This window comes from Cebus imitator, unplaced genomic scaffold (assembly GCF_001604975.1).
Source record: "Cebus imitator isolate Cc_AM_T3 unplaced genomic scaffold, Cebus_imitator-1.0 Scaffold87, whole genome shotgun sequence".
In the NCBI taxonomy this organism is placed as follows: Eukaryota; Metazoa; Chordata; class Mammalia; order Primates; family Cebidae; genus Cebus; species Cebus imitator.
The window spans coordinates 3,483,664-3,502,995 of NW_016107402.1; the positions used below are offsets into that span (position 1 = coordinate 3,483,664).

At 53.6% G+C, this 19,332-nt stretch overlaps 1 protein-coding gene across 1 annotated transcript in view; it reads left to right on the forward strand.

The window, feature by feature from the left end:
• Positions 1-18,751, forward strand: part of MAN1C1 (mannosidase alpha class 1C member 1) — a 175,965-nt gene extending 157,214 nt beyond the window's left edge. The window contains exons 8-12 of the mRNA XM_017534614.2: positions 5,423-5,538; positions 12,231-12,450; positions 15,279-15,451; positions 16,883-16,998; positions 17,968-18,751. Coding sequence (XP_017390103.1) covers positions 5,423-5,538; positions 12,231-12,450; positions 15,279-15,451; positions 16,883-16,998; positions 17,968-18,094 — 752 coding nt within the window. The 3' untranslated portion in view covers positions 18,095-18,751. The remainder of the gene's footprint in view (positions 1-5,422; positions 5,539-12,230; positions 12,451-15,278; positions 15,452-16,882; positions 16,999-17,967) is intronic.
• The last annotated feature ends 581 nt before the right edge of the window (positions 18,752-19,332 follow it).

The window sequence follows — 19,332 nt, forward strand, 5'->3', positions numbered from 1 at the left end:
AAAAAAAAAAAAAAAAAAAAAACCATGAATTCACCTATGCATCTTAGACCTACAAGAATCAGTCCCGGAGTTTTCAGTTGTTCTCTGTTCGGAGACTTGTTTCTTAGCCAGATAATAACCAGTCACCCATGGAACATCATTCACAAGCCACCAGCCCCACCCAGTGCAACAGAAATGGGTTTGGGGGTCACTTAGGTGTGAGCATGTGGGCAGGTGCCCCAGGCCCCTGGAATGTGTATGCCTGTTGAGAAGCCCAGCTCTGGGAAGCAGAGTCAGGCCCTGGTCACATGGCCATGGTCAGCCAGAATTGGCAGTGACAGGTTCCATGGGGCCTCCCAAGACCTGCCAGAGCCCCCACCTCCAGTGCTGTGTGCAAACAAGGACCCTTTCCCTTTCCCCTGCCTTCAACCCAGCTGTTGTGACATCAGTAAGGGCTCAGAGGCAGAGCAGATAGGAGTCTAATGACTGCATGGCTTGGGGGGAATTCACTGTATCTCTTTGAACCTTGGTTTCCTGTCCTGCAAAATGAGAGAAGAGAGTGAGATGCATTCTTTGTGTGCCATGGAGGGGCGTAGGAAGAATGGTCAAAGGCTGCAGGAAACACATTTCACTTCCATCCTCCAAAGATGATGCAGGTTGTCCCAAGAGGGAGCAATGCAGGTGGGCCCTAGAGAGGAGGCATTGGGGGCACTGTGACGAAGCAGCTGAGGCTTTTCCCTCCAACCTGAGCCTGCCCCAGAAAACCCCACCCAGCAATCTCCCCAGTGATCACCTTACCCCAAGTGGCCTCCTGTAAAAACCACTTACCGAAATGCAAAGTATTTTTAACCAAAACACACTGCCAAATCCAAGAGTACAGGGCGGGTGGCGGGGAGTCGGGGGGCATGGGGAATGAAGGCTTGAATTGCAGATTATGGGCACGGGAAGAGGCAGTTCGATAACAGTTAGTGGCTTTAACTGCAAGACCTGACTGGGTAAGGAGATAAACCCCTCTGCTGGGCGGAGCTGCTCCAGGGCAAGGCAGCAGAACCATGAAAAGGGCTGAGAGGAGTGTGGGCTTCCAGCTAAACTGTTACCTTGGCAAATTATGAGGGAGCCCCTGCTGGGAAGCATAATTTTCTTCTCTGGCTGTGCCAGGGGCTGCAGGTCCAGGCAAAGTCAGTCACATATGGGAAATTGTTTCCTATTAATAAAATACGAGCCCTCAGCCTGCTAAAGAGCAGAGGGGGTTCTAACGCCCAAATGTCTGCCTTCTTCCTCCCCTGGCCTTGGTGCCTGGGGTCATCCCAGGTTTGCTGTGGTTTTTTTGTTGAGTTTTTTTTTGGTGCACATGTATTCTTTTATCACATGATAGCATTACCACCTTGCATAAGCTTAAGTACATGCATGTCACTTTCTCTTCTTGAATCTTCAGAACAAGCCTGAAGGCAGGACAGGCAGGGACTGTGTAGCCCATTTGCAACCACAGAAATTGCAGCCTAACGAGGCGGAGGAGGAATTAGGACTGTGTCTCAGCTACCCAGGCCTCTTTTCATCGGCTTCCCACTCCTCCTGGAAACCAAGCTTCCAGGGCAACAGGGAAGCCCCAAGACCATCCTGCTGACTTCACACCCAGGATAAATTCACCAGGCTCCCGATTGCACCCAACACAGATGAGACCACCCTAAGGCTGACCCACTGAGAGCTGTGGGAGGGGGGGCCACCAGCCCCTCACTGTGGTGCCTGAGTAACTTGTCCTCCTTGTCCACTGCCTGAATCCCACACTTTCTTCTGTGGGAAGGAAGTGGCAAGGCCAGACCTCCCTGGCGGATACAGGAGCGTGAGCTGCAGCCTGGCAGCTTCCCCAGCATCAGGTCGGCTGATTTCCAGGCTTGTGGCTCAGCCTCCTGCTGCCAGGTGTGACGAGCACATTGGCACAGTCAGGAAGCAGCAGAGCCCGACTCTGCTTTGGGGCTCACGTACACCAGCTCATGCCCCCTTCATGCACTACAGAAGGGAAACTGAGGCCCAGAGTGGGCAGGGGTGCGCCCTGAGCTAATGCAGAGCCACGTCTTCTCCTGTGCCTGTGCTTCTCCCAGCCCCTCTGTCAGTATTGGGAAAGACCACACTCACACACACACACACACACACACACACAACACACTACATACACACACCTACCACCCACACACAACACTACACACACACCTACCACCCACACTCCCTCCCACACACACCACACTACACTCAGACCTACCACCCCCCACACACAACACTACACACACATCTACCACCCATACTCCCCCCCACACACACACATACACACAACACACTACACACACACCTACCACCCACACTCCCTCCCAGACACACACACACTACATACTCCCCCTCACACACAGACCCACACACCCAGACTCCCCTCACACACCACACCCACACACACCCCACACACACATTACACATATTCCCACTACACACACTCCCCTCACACACATCCATACTCCCCTTACACTCTACATAAACACATTACACACTCTTCCCCTACACACACTCACACACTACACACTCCCCACACTCCCCTCATATATACACACACTACACACTCCTCACGCATATACCCACATACTGCACATACTCCCTTCACACACACTGCACACCCACACTCCCCCACACACACTACACACTCCCCCACACACACTACACACGCTCCCCTCACATACACATACACACTCCCTCACACACATCCATACTCCCCTTACACACGCTTATACACGTTACACACACACACTACACACTCCCTCACACACTACACACTCCCTCACACACATCCATATTCACCTTACACATGCTCTACACACACATTACACACAACCCCACACACTGCACGCTTCCCTCACACACAAACTACACACTCCCTCACACACATCCATACTCACCTTACACATGCACTACACACATTACACACACCCCCACACACTGCACACTTCCCTCACACACACACTGCACACCCTCACACATATACCACACGCTCCTCTCACATGCACACACCCCAAACACTACACATACTCCCCTCACACACATACTACACACCACCCACACACCCACACACAGTACACACTCCCCTCACACACACACACCACACATACTCCTCTCACATGCTATACACCACACACACTCCCTCACACACACTACCACACACACACTTCCCAAACACGTCCACACATCCATACCCCTCAGTGCGCACACACACACACACACCACACACACACACACACAGTAAAGCAGTGGGACCCTCACATGTGAGATGTCCATGCGAGTGCCCCCGAGAGGCAGTCACATCTCCGCACACCGGACTCTAATGACCTGGTTCCCTCCCCTACGTGCCCTCCCAAGGAAGCCCTGTCACGCACACACTCCGCTACCGCATGATTGTGTCTCAACTCCTTGGCTTGGCATTCGAGGCCCTTCCTGGCACGGCTCAAGCCTCCCTCCCTTTCACTCACTCAGCACTCCCTGGGCATCCCTGTGCACCTTGTAGTTACCGGGCACAGAGCGGGAATTGCATGCTGTGCCTCCCCACAAAGAGCCCACGCACTAGTGAGGGAGGCAGAGCCGTACGCAGGCACTCACCACACACCCGGTGGGCACCTGATGGCCAGGCGAGCCCACCACCCAAGGGGAGCACTGCCACAAGGGCTTCAGATGGTGCCCGGCCTTGTTTCACTAAATCCCCCCGCCACCCTATGGGGAGAGACCCTGAGCAGGCTTGTGAGAACGCCTGAGCCCCCGCATGGGTTACGAGGTGGGGAGGGCGTGCCACACAGGTGACAGCGCCCGTACGTAGCTGCTGTGCCTGTGACAGGGCTGGAGAAGGTCTCTGAGCAGAGGCCTGGAACTCAGTTTGACTTCCAGCCTCCCCTGACCCCTGCTCTGCAACAGACCTGCCCCTCCTCAACATGCCAGGCCTGGCTCAGCCCTCCCCTTCTGTGGGGCACCTAGGAAGGAGAGAGGTGCCACGTCTCCCTTCTCTCCATACCAGAGCACGGCCCAGCCCACCCCGGCCCCTTCCAGCTCCTCCTCAAAGCGCGCGCTTCATCTTAAATGTTCCAGTTTTTGCAGATGCTAGTCGGTTCTGGAACCCTTGCTGGGCCAGGACTTATTTATGGATCAGGGCTGGAGGGGGCCAGAAGGGCGGTGTACCATGTGGCTGGCCTCCTCTCCACCCCGCTTCCTGGGTCCCATCTGCCTTCGCCCTGTCTTTTGGTCCCTTGGTCCTCACACTTGTCTGTCTCTGCGAGTCTCTGTCTTACTCTCGGGCTGACTGTGTGCAGCTGTGGAAGTGAGGCTCTGCCCTTCACCAGCTCGACGGCCTTGGACGAGCCGTTTAGGCTCAGTTGCTGTTCTCCCATCTGGGAAATGGGGTCGATAGCGCCTACCTTGCAGGGTGCCCGGGGAAGATGAAGTTATAAATAATACAGTGAGGCTCCTGGCCCACAATAAATGGTAGCTGTTGGCATGTTCTCTCTCTTTCTATCCCTCCCCCCGCCCCGCAACGTTCCCTCTCCCTCTTTCTGCCCCCTTCTCCTGCTGAGGAGTTGAAAACACTCTGCCCATTCCCCCCCCACCCCGCCTTTGGTCCACCCCCGTTTTCTTTCTTCTCTCTGTCTCTCTGCTTTAAGTGAATCAGAACACAGAGCTGGTTTGTTCTTTCTTAAATCTATCAAATGCCTTTACATTTCCCTGTTGTTAATTTTCAAAGCCTGGGAATGAAGTGCTTTCTGTCTTGCTTCTGCAGTGAAGTGTTCCTTGGGCAACCCCTGTTCCTCCTGGGGCAGCCCTGGCTGGAGACAGCTCCGAGTTCGGCCACAGCCTGCGAGGCCCCGCTCCTGGGCTGGCCCGGCCCACCGTCCAGCAGGCAGAGGCCACCAGGCCAGAGAGGGGGTTTTCCGGCTCAATTTTTCCCTCCCCCGCTCCTTAGAACTCCATTTATCCCAATTTGCTAAATTTAAACTCAGTTTTTCCAGAGTGGCTCCTTACTTGAGGGCTTGGCCAGCTAAATTAAGGCTCTTCCTCCTCTTTCCCGTGGCCTTTTATGAAGCTGCCCAGCATTAATTATCATGTTTGTCACTGCGTAATAAAAATCTCTGAACTCCCTGCCACCAGATTATCTTTGTAAAGAAATGCAACTCATTTACAGTTAATAACCAGAGGCCCTGCATCCCCAGCCTGCTAAGGCAAGCGATTTAAAGCACCCGCCGGATGAGCCCTTGCACTTTTGCACAGGACAGTCCCTGGTCCAGGTTCAGTGGCTGCTGGCGAGATGCCCGCTTCCCACCCGTTTAGGCACCAGGCCCCTGAGGCCAGGTGGGCGTGCAAGGCACTGCCCTGTGAGAGCCGACGGCAGATGGAGATAACGTTCTTGTTCTCTTCCCCCTCACAGACCACGTCTCGGTTGGAGGACTCGGGGACAGTTTTTATGAATATTTGATCAAATCCTGGTTGATGTCGGGCAAGACAGATATGGAGGCTAAAAATATGTACTACGAAGCCTTGGAGGTAAGACAAGCACTGGATTATTCACGGGATGCTGGTCAGCAGCCCCAGGCTCTCTCACAGGCCCCTGAGTGCTGGGGGGGCTGCGGGGCCAGATTGGCTGAGGCTTGCTCCCACCCCCTGCAGTGAAGAAGATTGACAGGACAGTCCCCTCCCAGCAGGCGTTTTACACCCCTGTGGACCCTCCCGAATGCTCTAAGATTGAGACTGGTTTAGATGCAAAACCCAAGCTCGGGGAAGTAAAGTCGTTTGTCCAAGTTCTCACAGGAAGTGACCCTTAGTCTGATTCAGAAACCACCACCTGCTTACTGTCTGTGCGTCAGATGATGTATCAGAGCCCAGAGCGCAGCCACACTGTGGGCTTACACCCCCAATGGTGGCTGCTAGAGTGAGACCCTTAGCCGTGTCTTCCTTGCGCAACAGAGGTGACATGAGAAGTGTGTCCAAGCTGGAAGAGGTCTCCTTCAGTGGAGCATCCAGTTTTGCTCCTTCTCTTTATGTGGATGGAAACCAAGTCCCAGAGAGGGGAAGGCCCTTGCCCAAAGCCACACAGCACAGAGCTGGCTGAGCTGGCACCACTGCTGGTCTGTCGGTGGGGTATGGAGTGAATGAGGGCTGGAAGGCTGAGGTGAGTCCCTCCAAACTGGAGAGGCCAGGACAGAAGAGGGAATCAGCTACCCTGAGCTGCTGGGAAGAGGGCTAGACCAGGACAGAAGAGGGAATCAGCTAGCCTGAGCTGCTGGGAAGAGAACTAGAGAACCCCACTGCTGAACAGACACCTCGGAACTCAACTAAGGAAAAGGCACTGAGCGGGTTCTGGGCCTCAGTTTCCCCATAAAGCAAGTTGAGCAAGTTGGAGCTACTCTGCCACCACCTGGGTCTACATTACCCCCTTATGTCCTTTAAACTGGCTTCCCCTCTGCTTTGCACTCTGAATGCTCTGTGGGGAACAAAAGCCAGACGAGCTGGACACGCACATCCCTCTCCTCTCTGGCTTCCCTTAGCACCTGTAATAAACCCGACTCCTCTCCTTTACCCACCAGGTCCGCCTTCCCTGGGCCCTGCTGATCACCCTGACTTCATGCCTGCCTCTTTGCCCTATGCGCTCTGGGCTCTGGGCACCAGTCTTCCTGCTCTTCCTCAGATACCCCAGGTGATTCCCACCTCAGGGCCTTTGCACTTGCTGCCCCCTCTGCCTGGAATTTCATTGCAATGGCTGGGTCCCACTCACTAGTCAACTCTCAAGTCAAATGCCACTGAAACTACCATTCCCAGCCTATCACATTCCCAGGCTTATTCTCTTCAACTTCATCAGCCTCTAAAATTATCACAGGCACAGATTTGTTTACTTCTTCATTGTCTATCTTCCCCAAATACAATGTGAGTTATCTGAGATCAGAGATCTTGTCTGCTCCTAAAACTGCCTGGCACATAGCAGGCACATGGTAACTGTTTTGCAAACAAATGAATGAATGAATGAATGAATGCTGAAAGGATGGATGGAGGGAAGGATGGGTGAGTAGACAGATGAGTAGGTGGATGGGTGGGTGGGTGTGGACAGATGGATGGATGTTTAGATTGTCTCTAACTACCCTCTGATCACAGGAATCTGGCCAGGAATGGTGGTGCTTAAAAGACACACATTGACACGGACTGGTAGAGCTCAGGACCCTTTAAACTGTAGGCTCAGCAATGAGTTTTCCCTGCCCATCTCCCTGGCACAAGACCTCAGTCATGAAGCAGCTTCTGGGACTCCAGTCCCATCTCAGTCTGAGTCTCAGCCTTGTTCACTCCTGGCTTTGGCTGAGCTCAGACCAGAGCCCGTCAGAGAATTCGTGTGTAGCTGGTGGCGGTGGTGGCCTGAGCTCAGACCAGAGCCTGTCAGAGATTCGTGTGTAGCTGGTGGCGGTGGTGGCCTGAGCTCAGACCAGAGCCCGTCAGAGAATTCGTGTGCAGCTGGTGGCGGTGGTGGCCGGAGCCTGCTGCCCAGAGGCCCTTTATGCCTTCCCTTACAGAGTAAACATGAAGTTAATGAGCAGCCAGGCTCCCTGCCCTCAGGGCACACTGTAGTTGAGGCTTCAAGGGAAGAAATGGCCATGAATTATTTAAGGAAACTCCGGAGCACTTGATTTTATAGGAGAGAACTTTGAATAGAAGAGACTTTGCTCTCTGCATTTGATCTCCCCAGTGAAGAGCTGGAGTGTCTGTGACCCTGGGTGAAAGCTGGGCCTCTGGCAAGTTTGGGGTTTTGAAGAATGTTCTGGTGGTTCTCAACCTTGTTGGCATGTTAAAATCACCTAGGGAGCTGCAAAGTCCTGATGTCCAGACTGCACCCCTGACTCAGGACCTCTGGGCCCCAGCCCGGGCCACAAATAAACCTTGGGATTTCCATGTATAACCAGGGCTGGGAACCACTGAGCAAAGACCTTCACCCCAGCATCACCTGGGGAGCTTTAAAAATCCCGTGCCTAGCCTCACCCCAGGCCAATTAAATCCCAATCCAAGCTTTTTAAAAAGTTTCTCCCACAATTCTGTTGTGCAGCTGGGGTCAGAAACCACCAGGTTAGACCAGTGTCCAGCTGGGGTGGGCATGGGAGGGTCAGACAGATTGGACTGGGCACACCCCTGAGTGTCACCGCAGGAGAAAAACCAGAAGAACAGGGAGAGCTTCAGTCACTTGGGCCTTCTCTGGACCAGTGCGCGAAGTACCTTGTTGTCTTTAGTCCCCATCTTACAAATGATGAAACTGAGGGGATAGAAAGGCCCAAGGTCCACACAGCAACAAGTGTCAGAGCCAGGACACAAACACGGATCTGATTCCAGATCCATGGGCTGGCCCTCACCTACCGGTGGCCAAATCACAGAGGGGCCTGGCCTGTCTGAAACCCCTCCCGCAAGTGCTCAGATGGGGGCTCCTGCAGGCAGCAGAGGAAGGAACAGCCAGCACCAGGTGCTGAGCCAGCCTTCGAATATCGTCTCCTTTAGTCCTCACAGCCGATCCAGCAATTGTTATTCCTGTTTTGTAGATGAGCAAAGTGACTCTTCAGAAAACTGAAATGTCACCCAAAGTCATCTAGCTCTTAAATTGCAGGGCTGAGATTCAGACCCAGGCCTCCCACTACTCGGGACTCAGTGCCTACAGGTTACCCCTGCTCTGCAAGGAGCAGTACAAACGTTCTTGTTAATATATTTAAAAAGTAAGCCCGGTCTCATGCCCCGCTTAGCTCCTTGCACTGCCTCTTGCTGTGATGTAAACCTTTACCAGTCGTCTGCCAGGCTGCGCCATCTCGTGTTGTGCTCGGAGTTTTAGAAAGCCTTGTTTTTTGCCTTTGCATCTGCGTGTCTCAATTGTGTCTTCAAAGAGGCACTGGTTTGTAATTTCCTCTTGACTGCAGTGGCTTAGCTTGGGGCCAACCCCAAGTGGAAATAACCAGAGGGAAACGGTCTGGCCGGTGCAGGTGCCAGCTCCAGTGTGTGGCATCCTGAAGTCTCCCTCACATGTCTGTGTTCTCTCCCAATGTGTTGACAACTGATGACTCTGACCCAGGTTTCTGAGCCCTGACACTCCTCCCCTGCATGGCATGCTTAGCGATGCCAAGCAACCGCTGGGGACTTGGCTCTGCCCGGGAGCCAGGCGGGGCCCAGAGCAGACCACTCCCCTCCCCAGCAGCCCGGCTGCTTTGCAGGTGCCCTCAGCACTCCCCCATGTGGAGCAGGTGCCCTGGCATGTCACATCATGAGCACTTCCCCATCTGCCACTCAGTGTGGGTCCTGTAGCCAGCTCACAGCCCTGGGCCCTGACAGGAGAGAAAAAAGGAAAAAACAGACCGAGGAGTGAACGAATGTTTTGTGAGCATCTTCTGCATGTCTCGCACTGACTGGGGGCTGCTGGTGGTGGCTTCTGTTGTCACACAGCGCTCAGAGCCTGGGAGAGAGACAGATATGCAACAGAAACATACACCAAGTAGGAATGGCACCAGGTAGAAAGGTGATGGGTCCACAGGTAACGGGATTGACAGTCCTGCTTTAAATTGGGGCATCCTCTCCAAGTAAGTGACATCCTGGAGGAGGTGGAGTTAGCAGAGTCAGGGCTGGAGCATCAGCCAAGCCCCGAAGGAGGAAGAAAAATGTAGCCTTTGAGAATGTCACCTTTGCAGAGACATTCCCTGGCCTCACTCTGCAAAGTAGGGTACTGCCCCTGCCCCAATTTTTTTTTTTTTTTTGAGACAGAGTCTCCCTCTGTTGCCCAGGGTGGAGTGCAGTGGCGCAATCTCCGCTCACTGCAACCTCTGCCTCCTAGATTCAAATGACTCTCCCACCTCAGCCTCCCAAGTAGTTGAGACTACAGGTACACACTACCATGCCCAGATAATTTTTATATATTTAGTAGAGATGGGTTTTTGCCATATTGCCAGGATGGTTTCAAACTACTGGGCTCAAGTCATCCATCTGCTTCAGCCTTCCGAAGTGTTGGGATTACAGGCGTGAACCACTGTGTCCAGAGCCTACTCCCTGCCAATTTTTTAATCTCATCCTCTCACTTTGTTTTATTCAAAATGCTGATCACAAATTGTACCTCTCAGCCAGTTGTGGTGGCTCACGCCTGTAATCCCAGCACTTTGGGAGGCCAAGGCAGGTGGATCATCTGAGGTCAGGAGTTCAAGACCAGCCTGGCCAACACAGTGAAACCCCGTCTCTACTAAAAATACAAAAATGAGCTGGGGGTGGTGGCGCGTGCCTGTAATCCCAGCTACTTGGGAGGCTCAGGCGTGAGAATGGCTTGAACCTGAGAGGCAGAGGTTGCAGTGAACCAAGATTGTGCCACCACACTCCAACCTGGGAGGCAGAGTGAGACTGTGTCTCAAAACAAAACAAATTTCCCCTCTCATGTATATTTGGTTTTATTGGAAACTCTCTGCTCTAATGGGTGAGCTCCCTGAGGCAGGGTCCAGGCTTCTCTCCAGCACACCTGTAGCCCCAGCACCTAGCACAGCACTGACACCAAGGAAATTAATGGCTCGGGAAAGATTGGAAGCCAGGAGGTGCATGAGTGAAAGGAGCCACTGTGGGTGAGGTAGGGGGAGAAGGGAGGGCAGGAGACAGACTGCAGAGGAATCACAGGAGCCAGTAATTATTGGAGACTCTCTGCTGGAAAATATGCCAAGCCCTGCAGACTTATCTCATTTAATTCTCACAACCCTAAGAGGCAGTTAATGCTCTTCTCCCAAGTTTATACATTAGGAAACTGAGGCACAGAGAGAACAGGCAACCTGCCCAGTATCACACAGCATGGAACTGGTGGAGATGAGATTTGAACCTGACGAGTCTGTGCCCAAGAGCCATGTCCATAGCATCAGGTCCAACCTCAGGGTCCAGATCATGGAGTCTTGGAGGCCCCTCTGGACTTTCACATAAGAGCACTTGGAAACCACTGAAGGTTCTAAGCGGGCAGGTGATATGATCCAGTTTGTTAATTACCAAGTTCAGAGACCCCCTGAAGAGTAGATTGGAGGGGTGAGAGTGGAGGCAGAGGCCTGGCAAGGGCCCCAGAGGACCCCAGTCATGGACCAGGTCCCACCAGCCCATGGAGTCTGGCTGGAGGCTGTGTGAGGCTCCTCCTGCCCCCTCTTGTGTCCAGGGCTCCTGGGGCTGACAGCAGTCTGACACTCTTCACAGCCTCGACATCCCAGAGTTTACAGCAGTATCACCTCTTTTCCCACCAAAAGGCATGGCCGTTGGGTAGTGGAGAAGCAGAGCTCTGGACCTTGTGGGGTCTTGTTTCTAGGCTGGTGTGGCTGGGTGACCTGGGACAAGCTGCCTCCCCGCCCCCGTTTATCTGTGTTGGATGCTACCACCCAGGTGCCTGGCTTGCTATAGGCATTAAATGAGGAAACGTGACAAAATACCCGTAGAGAGCAGCTCTTCACTTTCTGCGGGAAATGGATAAGAATAGATGGACATGCCAGGCGTGGTGGCTCAAGCCTGTAATCCCAGCACTTTGGGAGGCCGAGGCGGGTGGATCACGAGGTCAAGAGATCGAGACCATCCTGGTCAACACGGTGAAACCCCGTCTCTACTAAAACTACAAAAAATTAGCTGGGCATGGTGGCGCGTGCCTGTAATCCCAGCTACTTAGGAGGCTGAGGCAGGAGAATTGCCTGAACCCAGGAGGCGGAGGTTGTGGTGAGCCGAGATCGCGCCATTGCACTCCAGCCTGGGTAACAAGAGCGAAACTCTGTCTCAAAAAAAAAAAAAAAAGAATAGATGGACATTCTTCCCATAAATATGCACATCCACAAAAAAGTGTTGGGTACAGTTTTAGGGGCCTGGACCCCTGAAATCCATCCACAGGCTAGCTGGGCTTCCGGTTAAGATCAGAGGACATAATGGAGGACATATTTTAAAAATAAAAACTTTTAATGTTTTTTAAAACATAGAAGATTTTAAAGGCTGTGTGAGAGACTTGCCCTGGGGAGCTGCCCTGAGTCTGAGCCTCCTAGCAAGTAGCAGCCCCTCCTGTGGACCTGGCAGGCATCTTGGTCAGCAGAGATCACTGGGCCTCCTCTGCTTGGGATGGAGGGCTTGGCAGAGCTGCCCTTGCTACTGTCTCCAAAATGTTCATTCTCCATCCTTTCCCCCCTTCTCTGTGCCCTCCCATGCCCCTTCTCCCCGCCCAATCCCCACCTTGCTCCCAGGCGATAGAGACCTACTTGCTGAATGTCTCTCCCGGGGGGCTGACCTACATTGCTGAGTGGCGAGGGGGGATTCTGGACCACAAGATGGGGCACCTGGCCTGTTTCTCCGGGGGCATGATCGCCCTCGGCGCTGAGGATGCCAAGGAAGAAAAGAGGGCCCACTACCGAGAGCTCGCAGCCCAGATCACCAAGACGTGCCACGAGTCATACGCCCGCTCAGGTAACCCTGCAAGGGGAAGGGGCAGCAGGAGAGACTGAGGCTAGACACCAGGAAAGACCAGCAGCAGTGAGCGAAGGAAGCACATGGCCTTAGGGAAGCTTCCCCTTGGAAGTTAGGTGGAATTTGAGAGACGTGCTGTCCAGGCTCCGAGACTGTCTCCTGAATGAAAGGGAAGGTAGTACAGGCACGGTAAACACTTTGCATGTGCCCAGCACTCTTCCACCCTTGACACACACCATCACTGAACCTCACCACACAGATGAGGAAACTGAGGCTCAGAGCTTACTTGGCCAAGGTCCCTTGGGGACACAGAGTAAAGGATCCTCCAGCCCCTGAGGCAGAAATGGCGGCTTCCTGAGCCCAACACGTGTCCCACCCTGAGTCCCCTACCTTCGACTGTGCCTCTGCCTTTCCCCAGCACCCGCCGTAGAGTGGGTCTCACTGCCTCCTACTCCCACCTATTTAGTCTGCCTCTTTGACCCATGACCACCGGAAAGCCTGAGAGCTTGGTCCTCCCCACCCACTACTCACCACTGAATTGTCAGATGCTAGAGTCAGGGGTCACATGTGAGAGCATGAGCCTGGCTCCTCATTCTGCACAGAGAAACGGAGTCAGCCCAGAGAGGGGAGGTGACTTAGCCAAAGTCACACTGCACATGGAGAACTGATCCGGGCTAGAACCCAAGCCTTCTGATGCCTGGTTCCACCTGGCATGCAGACTGCGCCCCTCAGAAAAATCCCTGGCCCCCTTGTGGTCCCAGGAGACATCTGCTGCTCTCAGTGTTAATCCCAGTGTTGGTTGGAGGGGTCGACCCAAGATTTGGAGTCAAAATCCCAGGCTCAAGCGCCGCTCTGCCGCTACCAGCTGGGCTGCCTCTGTTTTCTTGTCTGTTGGATGGGAATAATGACACAGGTCTCAGAGTGAGGCACAGGGTCCCATGAGAAAGGTCTTTGGCCGCCGCCTTGGCCAGCAGCACTGCTGGCACTTGCGGACAGCTCACCACCATGTGTCTGCGCCGCTCCAGTTGAATGGGGTCTCCTGGAGCTGTTTCCAGGAAGTCAGAGATTCGCAATGGGTCTTTAAAACTGGTCGTTCATTCTCTTCAAAGAGCTTGCTCTGCCAGGGCCATAAACAAATAAGAAATCTCAGGAATAATAAAAAGCTCACTACTTGTCTGGGACAATCAGCCCAGACCATAAAAGACAGCCGCTTAATAGAGCATATTGTTCCAGCCAGCCCCTGCCCCCACCCTGACGGCTGCAGCAGCAGCTCCTGCCCTCACCCCACTAGCGACTTGGCAAAACAAATGTTTTCTGATGGCCAGGAACCGCTTCACCATTTGAAAAGATTAGAGATGCCAGGGGTCTAGCTATTTCCTCTTCCCTGAAGCCCGCCATGGAAGAGTAGGAAGTCCTGCAAACCTCTAGCCCCTGCCTCTAGATGAAAGCAACCCAGGGCCTCTCGGGGTTCTGAACCCTGGTGGGTGGGAAGAGGGCTCACATCAGGAATGGAGCTGGGGACTCAGGTGACCTAGACAGGAGGGACAGGCTAAGGAGGAGGATCTGGCCCTCATACCCTGCATGTTGGGCCTATGAGGGTTAGACCCAGGAGGGAAAGAGCACCGCCCTATGAGAAGCATCAGATGCATCCAGAGTCAAGTCCCAGCTCAGCCACAACTTGCTGTGTTACCTTGGGCAAATTACTTAGCCTCTCTGATCCTCAGTTTCCACATGTGTGAGAGGGATAGTAGCAATTACCTTAGTAAAGAAACATTTTTTAATGATTGAAATGGTGTATTAAAGCACCCAGCACAGCCTTTGAAATCATAAATCGTGGCTGTAGAGGTGGTTTTAATTATGGCCATGCAGCCTGGCACAGTGGCTCACACCTGTAATCCCAGCACTTTGGGATCAGCCCAGCTGAGACGGTGGGCTACCTGAGGTCAGGAGTTTGAGACCAGCTTGGCCAACATGGCGAAACCCCGTCTCTACTAAAAGTAGGAAAATTAGCTGGGAGTGGTGGTGCATGCCTGTAGTCCCAGCTACTGGGGAGGCTGCAGCAGGAGAATCACTTGAACCCGGGAGGTGGAGATTGCAGCGGTGAGCCAAGATCGCACCATTGCACTCCAGCCTGGGCAATAAGAGTGAAACCCCATCTCATACAAATGATGGCCATGCAGACAAGAATGGCAGCAAATTGCCCCAGAACAAAACAGTGACAGTAACAGAACCCAGACTTCCTCGGACCTTCCTCGGCTCCCTCTGTGGAAGTAGGCGCATTTCTGGGCAATCTTCCCTTCATCTCCACCTTAGCAGTTCTGAGACTCTACAAGTTTGCCCTGGGAGGTGTTAAAAGTAGATCTCTAAGAAAAAAGGTCATTGCATATTAGCATATTAAAGGATCTGATAAATCCTGCAGACTGGAGACTGACTTTGTTTAACCCTCTGTTTCCCCCATGTGTTGAAACCCGAAACCCTCTTGGCTGAGGTGTGGCTAACCTCTTGCAGAGCTATTGCCTCAAAGTGCACAGCTGTGGGACCCCACCCAAACCTTCGCCTACCCAAGACTGCCGAGTGGCTCATTCGGACTCAGAGTCCAAAGCTGCCCAGATTTGGAGTCCCCAGGGGTCTTGTTTTGTCCAGCCCAGGCCAAGGGGGAAGCAGTGCATCTGCCAGTGCAGCCTCACGCAGCAGTCCAGGCAGGGGCACCCCACACCCACACACCCCTAACATCACCCTGGCCGTGGGTTCGAAGCAGCTGGGGCTGGATCCCGGACAGCAGGAGGTGGGAAGTCTGACCTGGGCCCTCTGCTTGGCTGTTTCCCCAGACACCAAACTCGGGCCCGAGGCCTTCTGGTTCAACTCCGGCAGAGAGGCTGTGGCCACCCAGCTGAGTGAGAGCTACTACATCCTCCGGCCAGAGGTGGTGGAGAGCTACATGTACCTGTGGCGACAGACCCACGACCCCATCTACAGGGAGTGGGGCTGGGAGGTGGTGCTGGTGAGTGGCCCTCAGGGATGGGCGGCTGGGTGCAGGTGCCCCTGAGAATTCAGACAGCCAGGTGCTAGGTACCCTGGCTTGGGCACAGAGAGGAAGGCTAAGCCACGTTGACCTCTGGCTACAGTTCAGAGTACAAAGGGTCAAGGTGGTGGTTAAAGAGTCGGGAGTCCCCAGCTGGGCAAAGCCGCCCAGAGACAGGACAGGGCTGACCCATGAAGGGGGTTTTGAGTGCCCCATGGCCTTGGGACCAGGCCTCAGCAAACTTAGAGGGCCAGAGGCGAGGCAGCTGTCCAGAGCACCACGCCACCTCTGCTGTCCCGATGGATGCTTTCCTGCTCCCGAAGCTGGGCAGCTCATTTCCGCCTCCCTCTTCCCACAGGCAGCCCAGCCCCAGGGAGTCCCTACCCTAGTTTCTACTGGTCCTCGAGGCCTACCCTGCCCTCAGCCCCTGGCCCCACACCTAGGTAGAAAGCTCATGGCCGTGTTGGGGGAGGTGTCAGAGGCAGGTATGGGGATTCCAGGAGGTTCCCTGGTGGATGCTGAGCCTTCTCTGCCCCTCTCTCCCCCACTACCGCCCCCCTATGCCCACTCTAAGCATTGCACTCAGATGGGGCCCGGGGCATCCTCAGGTTCACTGGCCTGGTTAAGTCCTCCTGCTTCTCCAGGACCCTTATTCTTGGCCTTCAGAGGCCAAGCGTCTTGTGCTCCTATGCCCAGTCCACAGACCCCTCAGTGGGTAGAAATTGTATTTATCAGCCTACAGGCAACACAGCGAAACCCCATCTGTACCAAAAAATACAAAAATGAGCCAGGCATGGTGGCACATGCCTGTAGTCCCAGCTACTTGAGGAGCTGAGGCAAGAGGACTGCTTAAGCTCGGGTGGTTGAGGCTGCATTGAGCTATGATTGTCCCACTGCCCTCCAGCCTGGGTGACAAAGTGAGACCTTGTCTCAAAAAAAAAAAAATGCATTTATATAGAAAGATGAATGGCATGGCCCACGTGCCTCCAGCCAAGGGACCATCTCTCCAGAGAATCCCTGGGATACCAAGTCCATCCCAAATCCTAGCCCATGGCCATTACTAATGGCCTCTCTTCACCTCTGCCTACCTCTGTGGGTGAATCTGTGAGACCAGCCTAGTCCCCTGAAACACAAAAAGAAGCTTCCTCTAAGTTCAAACCAGGTGAAGAACTCAGGACAGGCAGCCCTTCAGGCCAGAGCTCTCAGAGGTGTGGGTGGAGGGAGTGTGGCCCCTCCAGCCTGGGGACAGGTGGCTGAACCCTGACAAATAATTTGGCCTTCTGTTCCCACAAATGCCAGGAGTCTGCAGCCAAGGGGTGGGGGTGCTGTTTTCGAGCTCCAGCCTGGCAGGCATGTGCAAGTCTTGAGGGCCTTTCCCTCCCGTGCTAATGCTGTCTTCCTCTTCCTCAGGCCTTGGAGAAATACTGTCGGACAGAAGCCGGTTTCTCCGGGATCCAGGACGTGTACAGTAGCACCCCCAACCACGACAACAAGCAGCAGAGCTTCTTTCTAGCGGAGACGCTAAAGTGAGCAGCCTGGGCTTTTCCTAGGGATGGACAGGTGGGAGATCGGGGGTGGGGATCCGCAGTCCTTCCCCTCCACAATCAGTTCCTGTGGTCACCCAAGATGGGTGGAGAGCTCTGCACCCCAGGGGTGAGCCTTGGGCCAGGCCACTTTCTCAGAGAGTGAGACTGGGGCAGACTCCAGGTTCCCTAGGGATGCACCGTGTACTGCAGCTTCCTTCAGTTTCTCACCTGTCTCCCCAGGTTACTTCTGTTCTGGGAGCTGCGTCCTCATGTGTGAAATGGGATAGAATTAACGATGATGATGTCAGTACTGGTTGCTGGCGTTGACATTCCCTCCTGGGGCCTCTGTAGTGTGGCTGCTGCACCCCCCTCACTTTCTTGCCACAGAAATTGGCCACCCCACTGCCTCACTGTTCCCCAAAGCCAGCCCTGTGTGCTTTAACCCTTTAGGGTGGGTCAGAATGATCAGTTCTTCCATCAGGGAAAAAACTCACAGCCAACTAGTTTTTAAAATCATGCGCATTTTAACTCACAGGCAGGAAGCTGGAGTTCTAGAGTCACAGCCCCCTGTTCATCTTAGTGCCCTAATGTGTACTCTGAATGTAGCGTCTCGGTGGGCAGCAGCGGGCACATAAGAGCCTATTGGACTAGAGCAGCCTCCAGCCCCCTGCAGAGGAGAACCTGGGCCATGCGAGCTCACATACAAAGCCGGGCAGGTGAAGCTGGCTGATGGCAGAGCCAGGGTAAACTAAGTCCTTCCGACCCCAAAGCTCGAGGTTTTTCTCTGCATCCACAGCCTCCTTCCTCAAGACTAGCACCCCTACCCTGCCACCCACAGTTTTGGGGTTTCAGGCTCCTGACCTTGGCCACGGGCCCATCACAAAGGCCGAGACTTGTTCCCGGGCCCACCCTTCTTCCCCAGGCCACTGACAGACTGTGTCTTGCTTCCCTGCCCCACCCGGGGCACAGGTATCTCTATCTTCTGTTCTCTGAAGATGACTTGCTCTCCCTGGAAGACTGGGTGTTCAACACCGAGGCCCACCCACTCCCAGTGAACCACTCAGACAGCTCCGGCAGGGCCTGGGGCAGACACTGACTGTCTCCCGCCACCACCCTGGGAACGTTGCAGGGATGCCTTGCCTTTTCAGGATTTGGGACTGTTCTCAAAGGGATTGGGAACGAAGGCCCCCATCTCGGGCAGACCCCCAGCAGATGTGTCGGACAAGCAACTTCTTTTCCTCTATGAGGAGACAGGACTTGGAGACGCAGCGATGTCACACGAGGGCTGTGGCCACAGTGGCCCACACATTCCTTTCTACAGAGAATTTCTATGAAGCCACTCACTTGCCATTCCAGGGCCGAAGGGCCGGAGGTTTGCATATCCGCCCCATGTATTTGATTTGCTTCCTTTTGGTTTCTCGGTTTTTGTTTTTGCTTGATTTTGTCTTTACAGTTTAGTTTTATCACAATTATACATATAGTTTTTAAAATCATGCGCATTCTAAAATGGTGTCTTCCTGATAAACAAAACCCAGTGCTTCAGCACACATGAAATCTTGACCCCATTATCTATATTTTAAATGCTTTTTGCCCAAAACTGACCCTACGTTCAACTATGTGTCATTTACCTTATAATTTGAGGAGGGGTTCCCTTTGATTGGGCCTCAGTGTTACAAATCACTAGTGCTATTTTCATTATTATTGTAATGGGAAAATCTGTGAACCAGAATAAAAGAGTTTATTGCATAAGAAATATGATTGGGCTCATTGCACATCAGTGACTCCTAGAAAAAGCCATTGCAGTGTTACCGTCAGAAAGAATAATCAACCAGCAGTTGATTTAAGGTATCATTTAGTAAATGATTCCAACTTCTATTACCTCCCCTGAATCGGTCCTGATATATTCAAGAAGCATGAGGCCAGTCCTTCAGACGGATTGTTCATTTATACTCAGGTTGCGACTGGGAAGAGGCCCAGGGAGGAGCTGCAACTCGCCTAAGGTCACACAGCCCGTAAAAGGCAGAGGTGAGTCTCGCCCCTGCCATCTCCTGGCCACCCCAGTTGAGTGTCCTGCTGCCCCATCATTCAGCAGATGCTTGGTGAGTGCCTGTAACAGACCAGACACTGAGCTAGAGGCCAGGGACACCACTGAGAGTGAGGAAGCCGTGAGCCCTCAGTCAAGGGGTCAGGAGGGGAGAGAGCGATGCTAAGGGAAACTGACAAGTAAGTGAAGTGACTGCAGGTTGTAGGAAAGGCTACAAAGGGGACAGACAGACAGCTGAGCGAGTCATAGTAGGACCTACCCTATAGGGTCAGGGAGGGCCTTTCTGGGCA